The sequence below is a fragment of the Motacilla alba genome, chromosome 2 (assembly GCF_015832195.1).
Source record: "Motacilla alba alba isolate MOTALB_02 chromosome 2, Motacilla_alba_V1.0_pri, whole genome shotgun sequence".
In the NCBI taxonomy this organism is placed as follows: Eukaryota; Metazoa; Chordata; class Aves; order Passeriformes; family Motacillidae; genus Motacilla; species Motacilla alba.
In genome coordinates, this window is record NC_052017.1 from 64891939 (window position 1) to 64910129 (window position 18191).

The 18191-nt window shown below is 43.5% G+C and overlaps 1 protein-coding gene across 1 annotated transcript in view; it reads left to right on the forward strand.

Annotated features, from left to right (window-relative positions):
* The window catches only part of NEDD9 (neural precursor cell expressed, developmentally down-regulated 9), a 103744-nt gene that overhangs the window by 11673 nt on the left and 73880 nt on the right, over nt 1–18191 (forward strand). Inside the window, exon 2 of the mRNA XM_038127062.1 lies at nt 16833–17046. Within this exon, the coding sequence (XP_037982990.1) occupies nt 17044–17046 (3 nt within the window). The 5' untranslated portion in view covers nt 16833–17043. The remainder of the gene's footprint in view (nt 1–16832; nt 17047–18191) is intronic.

Below are 18191 nucleotides of genomic sequence, written 5' to 3' on the forward strand. Positions count from 1 at the left end.
TGTACAAAAATTCAGTGCCTCATAGGCCCACAAAAAAGCCATCATTTCATTAAGAACTTTGTCCTTTCACATTCTTCTTGAAAGGCTGCCCACAGCTCAAAAACTACAGTGAAAACCTTCACTTTTGCTTGGTGCTTGCAATGTTCAGAAGTGAAACAAACCCAATAGTAACATCCTGGTTGCAGAACAAAATAATTGGTAGCCATGAGGTGAAAATTATTATTAGATCCGTATTTCATCCTTTTTTGTGTTTTGAACAGGCTTGTGATACTGAGCCAAAGTCTGGCTTTCCTCTCCAGGGAATTTAATCGCTAGAATAGCACAAAGCATCTATAGGGCCAGACCTTCCTCCCTAAGGCCCCCACACTGTTACCACAGAACCACCCCAGTGACCCTTTGCCAGGTCTTCTCACACATCACAGCTCCCGAGCACAAGACACCCTTGCCCAAGGGACCAAGGAAAAGCCTTAATCTATGGAGATGGACATGTATCCTGCCTGCTTTAGCACACACCAGGAATGGCAAACTGAGCTAAACACAGAGTACTGGATATGGGAGAAATCAGTCCTGTCCTCTGAAACTCATGAATTCACTTAGCCTGGCCTGCTTAAACTATAATGCCACCTGTGTATTTGGCACAAACTCTTGTGCCTTTACCACAAGGTCTTCTTTACCAGAATTGTATTTTTTTTGAAAAGGATTCAGTGCTTACTTCATGTAACAGGCAAATCCTGCATCCTGAGTTAAGTGGTCAGTTGCTGGCACTGAAAGAAAAAGGCATTTTCAGTTGCCCATTTCTAACCTGTATTTGTCCACCTCCAGCACCTAACCACCTTGCTATGTCCAGAGATAACCTGCCCTTGTTAATTCTCTCCCTGCTTTCAGTTGTTAGTGGAAGAATACAAAATGTCATCTTTGAAAAAATAAATTGATTTAGGCTCTCTTGCCTCTCTTTAGACAGCACAGTTCAGCCTATGCTCATGCAGCTCAGTCAGTCTCTGTTCTCGGCCCATCTGTCAAAATCCTTTTAAAACCGTAAACATTTCAGAAATGGTCTCATTAATGCTGTACACATGGAAATATCACCTCCTTGAACTTTACTCAGCAATCTGCTCCCATCGGGGACAGTAACATTTGCTTTTGAGTACACTGTATACACAGGGAGTGCGTGTTTAGCTGACTATCCATTACAAACAAGCCTGAGTCACTGCTTTCCAAAACACAATTTCCCAGAAAAATAGCACAGCTATTAAAGCACATCTTTGGTCTGTTAGCACCTTTAATTTGGCTGAGGATTCAGATACATATTTTTGGGGATGAGATCAGTTCACCAGACAATGCAGAAGATGCTAAAGAATAGGCATGTCCTTGACATTGTCATTTATTACTTCATCTCTGGTTGCATCATCATCATTGTCTAATGAAATAAGTCATGGGTTCTTAGGTAAGAACCCAAGCAACTGAGTACTCTAAGCCTCAAAGAATGAGCCCTTTGGTATATCCCTCAGAAACATCAATTCTGAATGCCTCCTCATTTACAATTACTTTAGAAAGCATGACTATTAGCCAGATTGCAATTAATTTGATGCCTTTATTTATTGTTATTGTCTTATATTGTTAGAGCGTGGGTGTTTTACTGTTTTTTTTTTTTTACTCACAGCATCATGGGGAACAAAATCATGTCTTACAGATATTTCAATAGGTGTATGTTTAAGTTGGTAACAAAAAACTTTACCTCTACCAATCAAACAGACACCATCTTACCAAAATTACTTTGCAATTACTTCTCAAGACAGTTTTACATTGATTACCATGGATTATATCAACTTTTCCTAATTCCTTCCTAACTTCAGTTCTGTATTGGCTTTCCTGTGATTTGCTCTAGAATTTATCAGGTTGCTACCAAATTTTCAATTATTTGAGCCATAATTCCCATTTTTTCCTAGTTTTTGGCTTCAATGTCCTGACAACTGACTTCATTATTTTCCAGTTCATGGTGCTGAAACATGATGGAAGTACATATGAGTGCAGTAAATGAGAACATACTTTTTCTCAGGTTGTAGCAGAAAAAACTGTGATTTCTCTTGGTCTGACTTCATCTACATCATGTCTCCTCTGCTGGATTAGAAAGAAAATTTCTGCATATGAGCACAAACACAATTGTTTCGGGGAAAAAAAAAAGCAGAAAACCTTTTTAAAGGTTAGACTCTAAAAAGAAAAAAGTAAAAATTCTCAAAACTTTCACCTTTGCTCTTCTTTTGGTCAGGAGAAGAAACCTGTTGAAGAGTTGCAGGTGGAATCTATCCCTTCTCACACCAACCTCTTTCTGAAGTGATGCAACTCCATCACTTCAAGCCACATCATTTGTTAAGCTTTGGGCAGCACCAAAGTCAAACACAGCCAAATCTGACAGATCCCTTCACCAGCACTGCAGTGCACATGACCAGTAATGAGAGGATAACCCTCCTGCCTTCCTTCAGCACCACCTCTCCCTGAAAGGAGCAACAGGTTTGACTTGGGGCAAGGAAAGAGGGCAGATATAATGCGGAAAGGAAAAGCTCCCCTCTCTAAGCACATTAGCCCTTTATTCCTCTGATTCATTTAGAATAACCTCTCTCCATTGCACACAATTAGAGCAAAGGCAGACACCAGAGGAGGGAGGGAGGGAGGGAGGAAGGGAGGGAGGAAGGGAGGAAGGGAGGAAGGGAGGAAGGGAGGAAGGGAGGAAGGAAGGAAGGAAGGAAGGAAGGAAGGAAGGAAGGAAGGAAGGAAGGAAGGAAGGAAGGAAGGAAGGAAGGAAGGAAGGAAGGAAGGAAGGAAGGAAGGAAGGAAGGAAGGAAGGAAGGAAGGAAGGAAAGGAAGGAAGGAAGGAAGGAAGGAAGGAAGGAAGGAAGGAAGGAAGGAAGGAAGGAAGGAAGGAAGGAAGGAAGGAAGGAAGGAAGGAAGGAAGGAAGGAAGGAAGGAAGGAAGGAAGGAAGGAAGGAAGGAAGGAAGGAAGGAAGGAAGGAAGGAAGGAAGGAAGGAAGGAAGTGGCCTTCAGGAGATGACCATTTCTGCTAGGTGCGTCTCTGCGCGTTGTCATTACCATAGGTCTGCAGAATGTGTGCTATTTAAAGAAGGGATAAAGCTGTGACAATTTGAGATTAGCTGTCTGTGTGAAATGATAGTGAGAAACAGAACAGAAACATCCCAGCCTGGACCCGGTAAAACGGATTAGTAAAGACCAGTATCTCAAATTTCAGGCTGGAGTCCACTGCTGTGTCCTGTTACATAAATGAAAACACAGGGCAATCTATCAATTCACTGCTACCTCACACTCTAACTCGCTGCTAAATGCCTGCAACAGGAGCTCAGGTGACCTTGCAAATCCAGGTGGAAGGTTTTAAGAACTGACTTATTACTTACATACCACAGGAAAGTAACTGATACTCTGAAGTGTCTTTGATGAATGTATTTTGTCTAACATTTCATGTGCTCCAAAACTGAGTCCTATTTATCACTTCTGGCAAGAAATAGGGTCACTTGTGTGGCAAGCTTTACTGATTAAGGTTGAAAACAATTTGTCCAATATTATTGCCACCTCTGTTGAAGAAGGAACAGCTGCTACCCCTCACACCAACTTTAAAGGGCAAAGATGGATGGCTGGAATCTGCACATGTATTCATGTGGGAAGCAGGAGGAAAGGAAAACACTGGCAAGACCCACGCTACAAGCACATCTGGGCTCAGAGAACAGGCATCCATGATTTAAGGAATGGCTCCCTGATGCTCAGCTTTGAAAGTGGAACAAATATTTAGCGCTGGCTCTGAATTTTCCAGCTTTTGAGTTTACAGTAACATGAAACAGCCTTTGCAGCATGGAGCCATTCCACACTGATTTGCTCATTGGGTTTGGCTTACAGGGCTATTCTGGGGATGGCCAATTCTCAAGAGGTGATCCACTGTGCCTTGGCTAGCTCTGGAGTCAAGCCACCAAAGATCATAGGAGGTTTCCAGAGGCCTCATCATCACTTCATTTAAGCACCATTTCCTTGCTGATGCCAATACTTGGAAAACTAGGTAAGAGTTAAGGACTTCCTGGAATTAAACAGGGGTGTGACACAAGACGATTAAGAGGATTTTGGGAGGGGACCTTGCACAAAGTCTTTGCCTCCACCTTTTTCTCCCTTTTCATCAGCAATATGCTTCCTCTCCCACAGCCTGCCAGGGTGTTCTCCCTTTGCCAAGCACACTGACTCCCAGCAGGAAGGGCAGTAGCAGCTATCACAACAGCAGAGTGGCTCAAAGGCAGAAAAAGCCACACTGACCTAAGGTGTTTGACATAAAAAGCCACACTGACCTAAGGTGTTTGACATAAAGCACGTTTATCAAGGAGCAGCCGGCAGCTGACCTCCTGGAAGGGACATTTTTGGTCAGCCTATTTTAATTCAGGAAAGGGTGAGGACTATTCGTCTGAGCTGTCAGTGGAAGATGGAGCAAGAATTATTACATAAAGCCTCTTTCAACCCAGCCCATGCTGTTTTCTCAGGGCAAGTCCTCTAGGACTTTCCCAGCAACTCTACTGCCGTGCTTGTGCCTTTGAGATAATACTCTGCAATTTCAGATTGGAAATTTTTTAATTTCACTATGGAGCAAATGAGTATTAAGGCTGCCCTTGATGGCAGCAATGGATGGATTTGCTCAGACTCTGTTCACGGCAAGTCCTAGGCTCTGACTCTTCTCATTGGCTCTCAAAAGCAGCAGGGAGCAGGGGAGATAAAAAAGGTAACAATAAAACTCTGAAGAAGGAAAACCCAGCGGAATAAAGCACCAAAGGAAAGAGGCAGAGAAGAGAGTTCTTGAAATTAAGTCCTATAGGAGGTAGAAGAACAGAAGAATAGGTCAGCCTCTAACAGTTCCTGCCCCATCAGCAAACAAATCATCGCTCCCAGGATCACGTCCAGATTATTTACAAGCCCATTTACTGGCAGTGTCAGCAGCCCTACAGACCACACAGCATTGCTAGTGGCTGTGGATCAAGCCATGGGTAAGGAGGGCAAATAATTTCAATTCTCCTTGGTTGGTCCTACAGGGACCTACTTGGTCCCTGTCTTGTTGGAAAATCTTGTAGGCACTGCAGCCTTCTTGAAAAGCCTTATGTTCATCACAAGAGATGTCAAGAACACTCCCCCTTACCAATACACATCTTTAGTGGTCAGTGGTGGAAACACCTCCAGTTCCTCAGCATGGCAAAAGAGGGTCTGGGCAAAGCTATCATGGCCAGACCCCACCTCCTCCACAGAGGTCTCTCCTCCCTTCCTGCAGGGTGAGGATGTCAGAAAAAGCTGGAGTCACTAGAGGAGGGGAGTAGAGGTAGGGTCAGGATGGAGCTCAACAAAACTCAGTTTTCCTGTTGTCCAGCCTCTGGGTACATGCTCAGGCATTCCATGGCACTTCACTGCACAGCCCAAACCTCCCCACACTCCTCCCTTCAGAGACACCATCCTTTGTATTTGATGAGTGCTGTCTGGAAAGCATCAGAAAGAAAGTAAGTACCCCTAACATCATGTGGGAAAGGCTTCTGGTTTGAGTAGTTCCACTAACAGACTGACTGGGCCAGATTTCCTTTCCCTCTCAAGGAGCATTTGCAAAACTGTCTGTCATGGGGGACACTGCTTTACTGCTGAATCCATAATAAACTGGACTAGAAATAAATCTTCTACATCAGAGAAAACATTTGAGGCTTTGACAGAATTATTCTATAGAAAAACCTAAATGTACAAAGCCAAAAAAACTAAAATACACCTAGCCCTTCTTTCTCTCACTGTTTTTGTTGGGGTTTTTTCCCAGCTTTGAGCACCTCAAAATATATTGATTTTTTTCTTGTTTTGGGGTCCTTATGACTAAATGTTAAAATTAAGGTAATTTTGAGGTAGAGCTTTAGTTATGAGCTGGAGTTTACTACATAAAAAATATCAAAACAGGCCATTCAAATAAAAAAATCTGAAATTTTTACAGCTCAGTCTGTCAGAACTATTAAATCATATAGAAAGGGTTAGTTTTAGACAAAGTAGGATCTAGTTTTGATAAAAAAGGACCTGAAAAAAACCATTCCCAAACAGCTTATCTCTAACCAGGCTGTCAAATGCCTTGTGTTCTTGTCCCAGAGAAACTGTTTTGTAAACTGAAACTTATTGCTATTGCAAAAGCAGGAAGACTCCTCTGACCTCCACAGCTTCCACGCTTAGAAAAGCACGTTCCAGTGCCACCAGAAAAAACTGACCTCTCGTAATACTCCTTTGAATGCACGATCATTTGCTCAACAACAGCAACAAAAAAGTTTCTATGCAACTTTGAGTCTGTGACAGCTGGCAGACTGAAGCAAAAAGATTGAAATTGCTTTCTGATTGCCCCTGTGTGCATCTGAGCACTGCTAGGGCCACCAGAAGGTTACAAATCCCAGTCCTGTCCAGTGTTAATCACTTAGCACATTTAAAAAATGTGTCACCTGTTGAAGGGCAAACCAATGTCCTCTTTCCCAGTGTTTGAATCTGCTGTCGGATTTGACAGAGTTGCCATAAGCAGTGGGATTCACTCCTCTCAAGGCAGATGGTTCCCACAGAATCAGGGGACCAAGTCTTAAAAAAATGGAGGAGTGGTATTTTAGACCTGTTTCTCATTTGTTACATGTAAGGGCAACAACATATTTTTATGGATACAGCCAGGTCTGCTAAGCTAAGCAAACAGAATGATCCCTTTCATTTTCATTTGGTACTTTTCCCTTTGAAATCAGCCTCAGCTGCAACTGAACATTAGTTCATTGCTGTTGTGCAGAGCTAACCTGGGCAGAACCTTGAACTCTCAGGTCTTCACTGCAAATTGTTCAGTGGCTTCCCTCCAGAGACATGCCTCAGGAAACTACAACTCTCCCTGATGCTCCAGCAGGTGACAACGTGTTCGAGGTTCTGCCCAGCTTATTCTGCACAACTACACTGCAGTGAACCAAAGTGATCAATTATCAGATCTATCTGTAGCCACAAAGCATGGAATAACTGTTGCACAGGCATCTTGCCATCCAAACAGCTCAGAGATGAGAGCAACAGGTACAACAGCTCTTATTCCCACACAACATAATGTTGTTGTGTGTGGTCCTGAACACCCCAGGGAAATGGGATGATCTTTCCCACAGGAGGTGCAGAGGACATCCAAATCATGGTCAGAACTATACAACACACCACTGGACTGAGCCATTAAGACTACATTCTGAGTTATTGCCCTTGCAAGGGAAACACTCTGGTTTGATTAGCAGACCCTCTGAATGACAACAGATTTGCAGCAATGTGGGCAAAACAGTCCCAGCCCCATGCTGCACCATGGCCTGGGCTCCCACGAGCTGAATTCCCCTGGAGCAGACCCAAGTCAAGGTCAGGCTTCAGTTCCTCATACCATCTCCTAGGGGTGCTAACCCCTGTGGCAGAGCTGCTGGAGCATGAAAGTCTCAAGAGTTGTTTTCTTACATGAGAAAACTGAATACTGGGGTTATTTGCATGGGTGGCTGAGCCACCTCACACAGCACATTTCATTACAGCCCTGTTTGCCTGCCAGTGGGTGTCCACTCCGCTGCCACGCTGCACCCACCTCCCCATCTGTGCCCTGAGCTCATCTGACCCCCAAGACAGTGAGTTCCAGGCAAGCATCCAATGCAACAATTCAGACCTTGCTACAAACAAGTGTTTTTCATTATTGTTGGAGTTTAAGGAAAATAGCTTACAGAACTTTGGGGACAAAAAAAAAAAAGAAAACAACAAAAACAACCAAAACCCCGTTGTGTATATATATACATTTATGTCAGAGGATTGCTGAACTTGGAGAAGCATTTAGTGCCAAGTGGCTTGCCCTTCTTTTTGTCAGCAAAACCAACATATACATTTGGGCTTGGATGATTGCCTGACTGGGATGCTAAGGAGATGTTTATCTAGGGATGTAACTTGCAGCAACTGGGGGAAGAAAAAAAGCCCACAAAAACACAGAGCAAAAATCAATTACAAAAATGCCACCAGTGGTGTTTCTGTATTTATTCCAACCCTGAAAACAATTACCCTTTGGCAAATTTTCAAATTCTATTTATTTGACAGTGCTGCACGTAGGCCAGGGGAAAATAAGCATGAAAGGGAACAAACTGATATTCCTGATGCAGAACTGGATTGGCACTTAGAGGAAAGCATACCCAACTTAACCTCCAAATGTCATATGCACGTCATGACATAAAAATGAACGAGGTACTATTTATAGGGCTTCAAATGAGTAGCTGACAACTGATACTTAACTATGCACATTTAAATACATATCTCTCTTAGGTAACTCCTGCCTTTCCCATAAACACATTTGGTTTCAATGAAAGGGTATGCTTGGGGATTTATTTACTTTTTTTTCTCCTGCCTCTGGTACAGCATACAGCCAGTGTAAGCTCATGTACAGTCAGAGCTGCTGTTCTGGGTTATGTTCACACAGGCAGGAGCAGTCTGTGACAATGACATCCTCAAGGGTCCTGGCTGCATGCCACAGGTGCCACTCAGAGGGGTCCCATCCCCTTCCAAATACATGGGCTTGAACAGGGTGGAACACCACCCTCCTGACAGCTGCCCAGGCAGAACTTGACAAGTGCCTGCAGCTCCTCTCCACTGGCACATCAACCTAGATTGCTCGTTCATAGCCTGGGACCATGCTGGTTCCTGATAAATTGAGCTTGTGCACCAGAGACTGCAGAAGGCTACGGGTTGATGACTATCTGCATCCCATCAGACACCAGGAGGCTCCTGGCATGCTGATGGGAAGAGTGGGACTCCAGGAGGCAGATTTTTGCACCCCCCCCAAGGCTCTTCTCTGCTGCCTGTGACTAATTCCTCACCTAAATTAGAACACGAGGGCTCCTGCTGATACATGCACTCCCAACAGGACAGCCAAGCTTTATTTTTCGTTAGCTTTCAACTACGGTACTTTACTTTTACATTAACTCGTGTCTGCTCTGCGTGCTGTTCGTTAGGCTCTTTAGTACCCCCTGTTTCACGAGACTTACCTCCTCCTACCCCCACACACACCTCAGGGCTCAGTGGGGGCAATCACCACGCTCACAACACTGTGAATGGGATTAGGTGAGTCTGTAGATTTTCCCAGGAGCAAGTATGTGTATAAGAGGTGTAATCATCTCCCCCAGGCACCTCCTTCAGCCAGGCCACGGGTTTGAAGCCTAGCAGTGAGGCAGGCCTCTGGCTTTTCCATGGCCAGGTTGTACCTCCCAAAGTGTGGTGGGAAAGTGGCAGGGCCTGGTGCACACTGAGTGCTCACTGGTGCAGGACGTGATCCCTGGTGTTTGGTGGTTTAATCCCAACCAGGAACTAAGTACCATGCAGCCACCCACTCTCACTTCCTGCCACCCCTGCAGTGGGATGGGAAGGAGAATTGGAAAAAGGTAAAGCCCACGGGGCTGAGATAAGAACAGTTTAATAATTGAAATAAGATGATCATTATAAAATAGTAATTATAATGGAAAGAGAGACAACCAAAAGTGAAAGGGAAATAAAATGTGAGAAGGACAAGTAGTACACAGCAGAGTTGCTCACCACCCGCTGAGCTGATACCCAGCCTGTCCCCAAGCAGCCATCAGCCCCTCCTGGACACCTCCCCCAGCTGATAGATGGAGCAGGAAGCTCTATTGTATGGAATATCCCTTTGGCCAGTAAGGGCCAGCTGTTCTGGTCATGCTCCTTCCTGCCTTCTTGTGCACTTCCTTGCTAGCAGAGCATGGGAAACTAGAAAATCCTTGACTTAGGGTATGCACTACAGAGTGACAGCTAAAACATCAGTGTTCTATCATCATCATTCTCATACTAAATCCAAAAATACAGCACTGTGCCAGCTACAAGGAAGAAAATTGACTTTAACCCAGCCAAAACCAGGACACCTATCCATCTCTTTATCATTGTTCCCTACTTGCAAATAGGTTGAGCGAGGCCCAAAGAAACAGCTTATACCTAAAAGTTCTCAAAACTGGAAAGTACAGAAGCGTATTAGAGATCTTGTATCCATCTGCTGTAACTGCCCATGCAGAATTTCCCAGTGTTTTCCTACTACCCTGCAACAGATGGGACAAAAGCTGCCAGACACTTCCAAGACTTCCCAGCTTGTTTTTTTCCTGAGCATTGAATTAGCACTACTGAAAAACAGGCCCGGCACAGTTTGCTCAGGGAGCTGACAGAGCTCAACCCAGCAGCTCCAGAGCATGCTGTCAACAGAGTGTCAGCAGCGTTTGCTGTGCCCCACAGAGAAAAGCCGCAACATCCACGCTCCTCTGACATGGAAACACAAACAAATTTCATCGACCTCCAGGAGCAAAAGGCTGGAAAAACTAATCTTTGGTTTTGTTTTCTTCCTCTTGCTAACCTCAGGCAAGGCAGTTACCATCCTGCTGCAACTTGTCATGCCAAAAGCAACACCTTGCGTCAGCAGGATATGTGCTGCAGCCCACTGGTTTTTTTGTGAATTAATATGGCAAAATAACAGAGGCAGCCACCAAAACCTCTCTTCTCCCTTGTCCAAGTGAAGCTTCCCTACAGACCCAAGAAGCATTGTGCATGCCACACTTAGCTGGTACTGCAGGGTCCTGCATCACTCTGCTTGCTTATACCTCTCAGGAAGGCTGAGAAGCTTTAGGCTTCCACTCCCTCAACTGTCCTCTCACAGACAGAATAAAGGCTGGGTGAATAAAAACCAAGCATGGGTTTCACATGAGTATATATGCTTTAAATATGTATATCCATATATGCACACATACATCAATCCTCCCTGCCACATCTCAGTCCAGCACTACTAGCATCAAAAATGTTTGCAAATTAAAAGAATACTGCAGCTACAAAGTCGAGTACTCTGAACCTAGACTGTACAAACAGCCTCTGTGTCTGCATTTCTTGTCTTTAGTCCTCATGCACATGCCCTTTATCACATACTATTTCCCTTAAGTCCCCTACCTCCTTCAGTGCCAGTACTTCAAGTGCTAGTCAGGGGCTGTGCTCTAGCTTCCTGTCTAGAAGAACCCTGCTTTATCTTCTGTAAAAACTCATAATAAGCTGCTGAAGTAGTGAACATAGTATTGAAAGAAAAATCATGGTTTCTTATACTAAAAACATTTCCATAGCTTCAGGTTGTATCCATGACATTTGCACAGCTCCTGAAAAATGCCTATTACCTTATACAACCCCAGGCTTTAAAAATAGTTAATTCATATTCATTTACTTCCAATTAATTACACTGAAACATTTTTGGCCTGCTGTGCCAGGACGGTAGGTACATGCAACAACAACCAAAACCAGAGGGCTATACTTAAATTAATCAAGTAGCATAAGAAAAATGTTTTGTATGAGTAAAAAGGGTTTTGGGATTTCTTCCTCTTAATCTCATTTTGACCTTAAACAAATCTGGTTTTCATATACACCAGCCTGTGAGCAAAGTTGGGTCAAAATCAGTAAATAGTTGTCAGCAAGTATTACAAAAAAATTCAAACATTTGGGTTTACTCTTTCTCAAAACAAAACTGTTTAAGAACATAAGTATTTAAATTTTGATATTAAAAGTATGTTTTAAGTGGAAATGAAAAAATATTTTAAATTGCATATTTTTACACCACTACCCCCCAAAATAATTGGAAGCAACAGACTTCAGCTGAAGAGAGGTTTTAGACATGCCTTTCCTCACCCATTGAGAAGTGGCTCAGATGAGATACCTGGTGGCAGGTGCAGCACATCCTGCCCTGGATAATGATGAATTAACTTTCTGTGCTCCCCTGCTCCTCCCAAAACATTGCCTCTCATCACTAGGCAGAAAAACCCTGTATGGACATCTACAACAGCAGCACTACCTGAGAGCCAAACATAAAAATAACTACATTTACTCAGGACTAAGGGGACATACAATATCTACCAGATCATGCATGGAGCCAGACACTGTGAAAAGGAAACACACTGAGTGTGCTGCATGACAAGGAGAAAAGTTTTATGATTCTATTAACTTAAACTAAAGGTCATATAGATGACCTTGACTTTGACATGTATCCACTTTTGAAAGTACCATCAGAATTAGTTAAAAGCACAAACTCACATTAATGGGATGCTCCTAGTATCACTCTCTTAATGTTTTCCAATAAATATACTGATACAACAGATTTTCACTTGTGAAAAGGGCTCTTTGAGCAACATTTACACCTCTCTGCTAGAGCTAGTGCAATAGCCCATTATTACTCCCTTTGGTCCTCCCAAAAGGTGGGAGAGACAGCTTCCAGCAGGTTTGCAGCCTAATACTGAAACAGGAAATGCAGACCTGAAGAAGAGTGACCTCTGGGGCAATGCTCTTCAACCAGTTACTCTCCAGATTACTTAACAGGCTGAGAGTACTTATGGTCTAAAGAGATTAAAGTTGCAGCTCAGTGCAGCCATCAGACCTTTCCCATGCAGCCATATCAGGAGTGGCTCCTTTCAGGAACTGGGACTGGTTACAGGATCTGTGCCTGTGGTTTGATCCCAAATCCATGAGTCTAAGCCTGGCAGACCTGTAAAAACCTCCAGGCAGGATCTTCCAAGCCAGAAGCATCTGGCAATTCTCCCTGCAGGTGATTTGGGAATTAGGATACATTCCCTGTGTGTAGGGTATGTTCTCAGTTCCCATGCATGTTTTGAACAGCAAAACCAAAGACTAACCAATCAAGGCTTATGTCTCAACCATCTAGTGGGAGGTGTCCCTGCCCTCGGCAGCAGGTTGGAACTGGATGATCTTTAAAGTCACTTCATACCCAAACCCAATTTTTAAGTGAAGTAAGGTCACTTCATACCAAATTTTTTGATTCTATGATCTACCCCTTTATTTAGCCAGCTTTTTCTGGTTCTCTCCACTCCTACCTACCAACACTTTCCTCTGCATTTCTGCACTTAGAATTCTTCTCACTGGCTCCCCTGTAAACAGAGTATGTTAGATAGCTATTTCCAGCTGCAAGTGACTATAGCTGGAATCCTGCTGTAGAGAATTGGCAAAGATGAGACCCTCCCGTGATGCCTAAAATGTGGACTCTGTTGCCCAAGCCACCATTACAAGTCACTTCAAGTCCTCATACCAGGGTTCACTCCCTCACTGTTATCTGCTCAGCTCACAAGGAGAGCCCCTGCAGCCTGTTCCTCAGACTCTTCTCCTAATTAGAATCCAGTAACTTCCTGTAGCACTTCATTTGTACCTGAAAGAGCAACAATTTGAAACACAATGGTGAAAATAAGATACCTAATAAAAGGTGAATTCAGTGTCAAGGAATAAACTATCTGTTTGTGAAGCAAAGGCACAGAGCATTTGTTCATAATGGAGCCAGAGGAGGAGATGAAATCCCTTATGGCAGATCTGGAAGGCATGTGGGTTGTGCCTTATTTTCTTTCCTCACTGCTATGAGAGGGTACAAAATAAAATCATGGAGTACACAGAGCAGCAGTCAGCCCTCTCAGTACAAGGTTGTCCTTTAGAAGAGGGGGCTTAAGATTTTATGTTTGCATTTGACAAGGATTTATTTAGTGCTTTTATTTTTAAAAGTATTTTAACTATCTGTCTTTCCATCATCTTTAGTACTGTGGTTTACCCTCATAAACCACATGGATCAATAATTTGCTCTGGTACCATCTGGGAAAAAAAAAAAGTTTTTTGTGCGCCTCAGATTGTACTACAGAACTGAAAGTATTAATTGAAATGCAAGGGTAGTGATCCCACAACATTCATTTGTGAAACCCTTTTTTACCTCTGGAGTGCTATTTTGTCACCTAAGCTACAAAGTCAAGCTCAAGTATCCTGCAGCCTTTGGTTCACGGGATTTAGCGTGAGGTCACTGCTGCTAACATGGTGGCAAGAAATGCAATTCCCTTCAAGAGTCTCTGAATTAAGCAAGAGAAATGAATGCTCTAGGCACTTCATAAACTGGTTTCATGCCTTACTCTTGGCCAGTGGCAAAATCCCACACCAACAGACGAAATAACATGTCAACAGACTTCAGACTCAATGCCCTAAACCAAAGGCCATTCGGCTTTACTCTGTTGTGTGGATTCCCCAGCCAATGGCTCCCTCCAGATCTGTGTTCCTTCCCAGGCTCAGCATGCACCAGCAGGTCAGTATCACATCTCAGGAAAGCAAGGGACTGCTAGGATCAAACATATTGCCTGTCCTGCCATAGTTGAGAGTTATCACTTCATAAATATCTCAAGGAGACTGAGTTACACTCTTGACCCACAGGCAAAGGAACTGACACTGGCATTACTGCAATGGCATAACCTCACCCTCTAGCTATGCCTGCAGGATTCCCACTGCCTAGACAAACTCCAGCAGTGCCAGCACACTTCCCAGGGCACAAGAGAGATGTGTATTCAGCAGAAGCGAGAAATTCTGCCCAAGCCATGACTGCCCTGAAGGGACACAAGGCAGGCACAGACTGCCCTTCCTCAAGGTCACACCTTGCAGAAGAAAAGGTGGCCTGGAGGGAATACAAGAGAGGGAAATAAGGGTCCTGCCCTCTGTCTCAAGAGGAGGGGCCAAAAGCAGCCTATGAGTCACATACCACAGGGGTTGGAGAGCAAAAGGAACAGGTGAGCAAAAGTGATCACTAAAGCTTTTTCAAAACAGGGTCCAGAGAGAGATGAACTAAGTAAGGCCAAAAGCAGCAGTCCTGCAGCAAGGCAGAACATGCTGCTTTCATGAGGAGTCCCCCAGAGCCATCTCCCACCTGGCCAAACTCTTTGGCCAACGTCTGATCACATTTGTGACTATATACTGTACTAAATACACTGGGTTTGGGGCATCACCTCTACCTCCTTCATTCCTCTGAACTTGAGGTATCTGATGTACACGGAAGTCTTTGATCCTGTTCTTTAAATTTTCTGCAGGCTCGATGAGGGGTAAGCAGTTGGGTCCAACATGTTGAAAACATTTTAGAAATTGGGAGGACAGAGGGAGTAAACAAGAAAAGACACAACCAGCAGCCAGCAGCTACTTGCACACAAAAATGTAATTTCTTTTTCTTTCCTGGGAAGTTCTGCTTCTGTGCTTAAGACCCAGACAGACAGGAAAAGCCCTTGCCAGGACATCAGTTTTCCTCATTTGTGGGAACAGAAAAAGGAGGCTGCTGTGCAACCTTTACCTATAGTCGTGCTGTCAGCTGAAGGAGGGCCTTTCTTATAGCTTACAGCTTACTCAGGGCCTTTCTTATAAATCTATTTTGGTTGGGAGTGGTGGCAGCTGTTAGTGCCATGATAGAAGCATACTTTAAGGCAGCAGTCATTTTGTACAGTCATGTCTTCTGTAACTTTGGACAAAGCATTAATGTTGTCTAGAAGACCTTGGGGCAGGAAGGAAGTCATGCCTCCTGAATTCTCCACATGCTACCAAGAGGATAGTGAAAGCATCTGAAGTGCAGGAGCCACTGTCATAACTCAGAGACCCCCCAGCCCCAAGAAGCCAAAAGAAACAGAGGCATTTGTTACAACCACTTTCCTGAATTTGGAAGTACAAATAGTAAAAGTTACCAAGCTCTTAAAAAAAAAAAAAAAAAAAAGCAAGTGTGCTCTGTTTCCAAGGTTTCCTCCAGACTGATTCTCCTGGCAAACAGAAAAGATCCCCAAGCCAAGTAACTCCACTCAGCCTCATCCTGCGCGTCGCATGCTCAAAGGATTAAGTTATGGTTTACTGCAGCCGTACCCAGAGCCTGCCTAAAACTTCACACCCTTCATGGGCAGCATAAACTCTTTGCATACTCCTTTAACTCACAATTTTCTCACAAGCTTGCTCAGCTATTTCCTGACACCTCCCACGGGTCATTTGGTGGGTTTTTTCCATGCAGCTCATCTTTGAAACCTGAAGTGTCTCAGAAAATTCACACTGAGTAATTGATTGTCAGTGGACAGTCACCACTTAATGCTGCAGAGGCAAATTCCATGCAGGATCACAGTTTCAGTGTCCCTTATCAGAACACGGGTGGGGCCTCAGCACTGTTATGTTTATGCTTGTTACCCAAGGCAACAAGCAGGTTTAAAAAACAAAACAAAATGACCTTTGAAAGTCGTGACAGCACGACTGGTCATTTTAAAGCTAGATTAATGATCTTCAGTGTAGAGATTGACCCTTTTATTATGTTTGCGTAATCCATATGGTGGGTCTGGCTCTAGACCCTGTCCCAACAAGAAGAGCAAGAAAAATATTCTTTAGAAGTCTGAATTATTTAAATTCATCAAGCATTATAATTTGAGACCAAAATTGTGATTCGGTTGTGCTTTGGTTTACCAGCTGCATTTCTCTCAAAGCTTATTAGTGAAGCCCACAAAGTAGCTGATTTTACCCTGGATGAGGTCTGTTTGGCCTTTTGGTTCCCCAGCACGAAGCTGCAACACAGGCTACAGATATGCAGATGAAGGAACTGCTGAAATAAGTATTCCAGAACTATTGAACAGCTCTGGGTATCAGCCTCCCCCATAAATGTATAGGGAGCAGTAAAATAAGGCTATGCAGCATCCATCACTTTATACCTGACAAAATTCCTTAGACCTTAACAGGGATAAAATAAAGCCATGCCATTGATTAAAAATATATATTGCTGACAGTGGCAAAGTTATTTAATGGCATTTTGGAGAGAATCAGAGCTTTTTCCTGAGGAAAGTCTTGTGCACCATTAGGAGAGGCATGCAGGGAAACCCTGTGCGGAACAAAAGTGTTTGAATTGGCAGGACAGTACGTAAATGGAAAGACATTTTCCTCCTTTGCTCATCTCTGTTTCATTGACCTTTTCTTTCAGAGGGCGGAAAAAAAGCACTTGGGTCTGTGAAGAAATATTTGGAACAAGGAAATCCTGCAAGTGAAAAGAAGTCCTACAACTGGGAAAGGCAAAAAACCAGCCAGTGTAACCACAATACTGGATTTCCTATGGAGATAACCATCATCGATGCACAAAGCTCCTGTGTTCCTTCAATTAACATACTGTAGGTGGAAGCCAAAAACACTGGATAATGGTAAGTTTCACTTTCTACAAAGTCAAAAGCTGTTTTAATAGAAGCTTAAGTGCCTTTCTTTTCAGTTCAGCAAGAAAGAGAGTATTTTCTCAGAGGCTGACTGAACACCCACGTTGTTCAGAAGCCAGGCAGAGCGCTCCCTGTTAAGCTTACTTGCAATTACTTGTGCAGTCAAAGCTAGCAAGAGCTGGTATCCTGGGTAGGGATAATGCTGCAAATCTTGGTAGTAAATGCAGTTTCACTGAACATATTGCCAAGAAGATTTTCTCTGGAAAAGAAGGGGATAGCTTGTCTCTAGTAAATGATGTCTCAGGGGATTGGTACAGTCTATTGGTGCGCTGTGCATAAGCACAAAGACATGAGCAACTTAGTCCATCTTCCCATTAGAGGTGAACTTTCGAAGATCACACTGGTCATTTCTCATATTTAAGGGGAAATTCTAGCTGTCAACAGGAAAAATGGAGTATCTCCTATACACAGTCAAAGACACTGCAGGAGGCCTTGTACCCCACCACTCCAAAACCTTCACAAGTTCCCAAATTCATGCTCCCCATTTGCTGGTCCACAGCAGCCAAATTTCCCTGCAGAGGGCAACACCACAGGGTACAAACAGTGAAAGAAAAGGAGATTAAGAATGCACATTTAATGAAGTATTTCTTCTTTCTGTCAGCCTAGGACACAAACATACAGGCGTGTCTATGCATTACCACACACCTACTCTTCAGCATTTGAAGTCTAGATGACCCTTGAGGCAAGAATCACGTCATGCAGAACAAAGCACAAACTCCATGCCATAATAAACATTTTATCAGTAATGAGACCAAATTGGAGCTGAACTACAATCTTAACTTTGCTCCTTAGCTTTCACACCCAAAGAACACTCATAGAACCTACATCCTTACATGGGCGATAGAAAAGATAAGGAAACATATTTATGATGTAATTAAATAAATCATGCTGATCTCCCAGTAATGAATCCATTTCTAATTACCTGAAGTCATCTTGTCTTGCATGTGCTGGTTTCACACTCATTTGAGGCACTGCCAGAGAGCCATGTCAGTAGGACATGGTTGCCAATAGAAACTTCACAGCCCAAATCTGAAGCCAGGCATGCATACCTGTCCCAGTCTCTAGCACTGTATTAA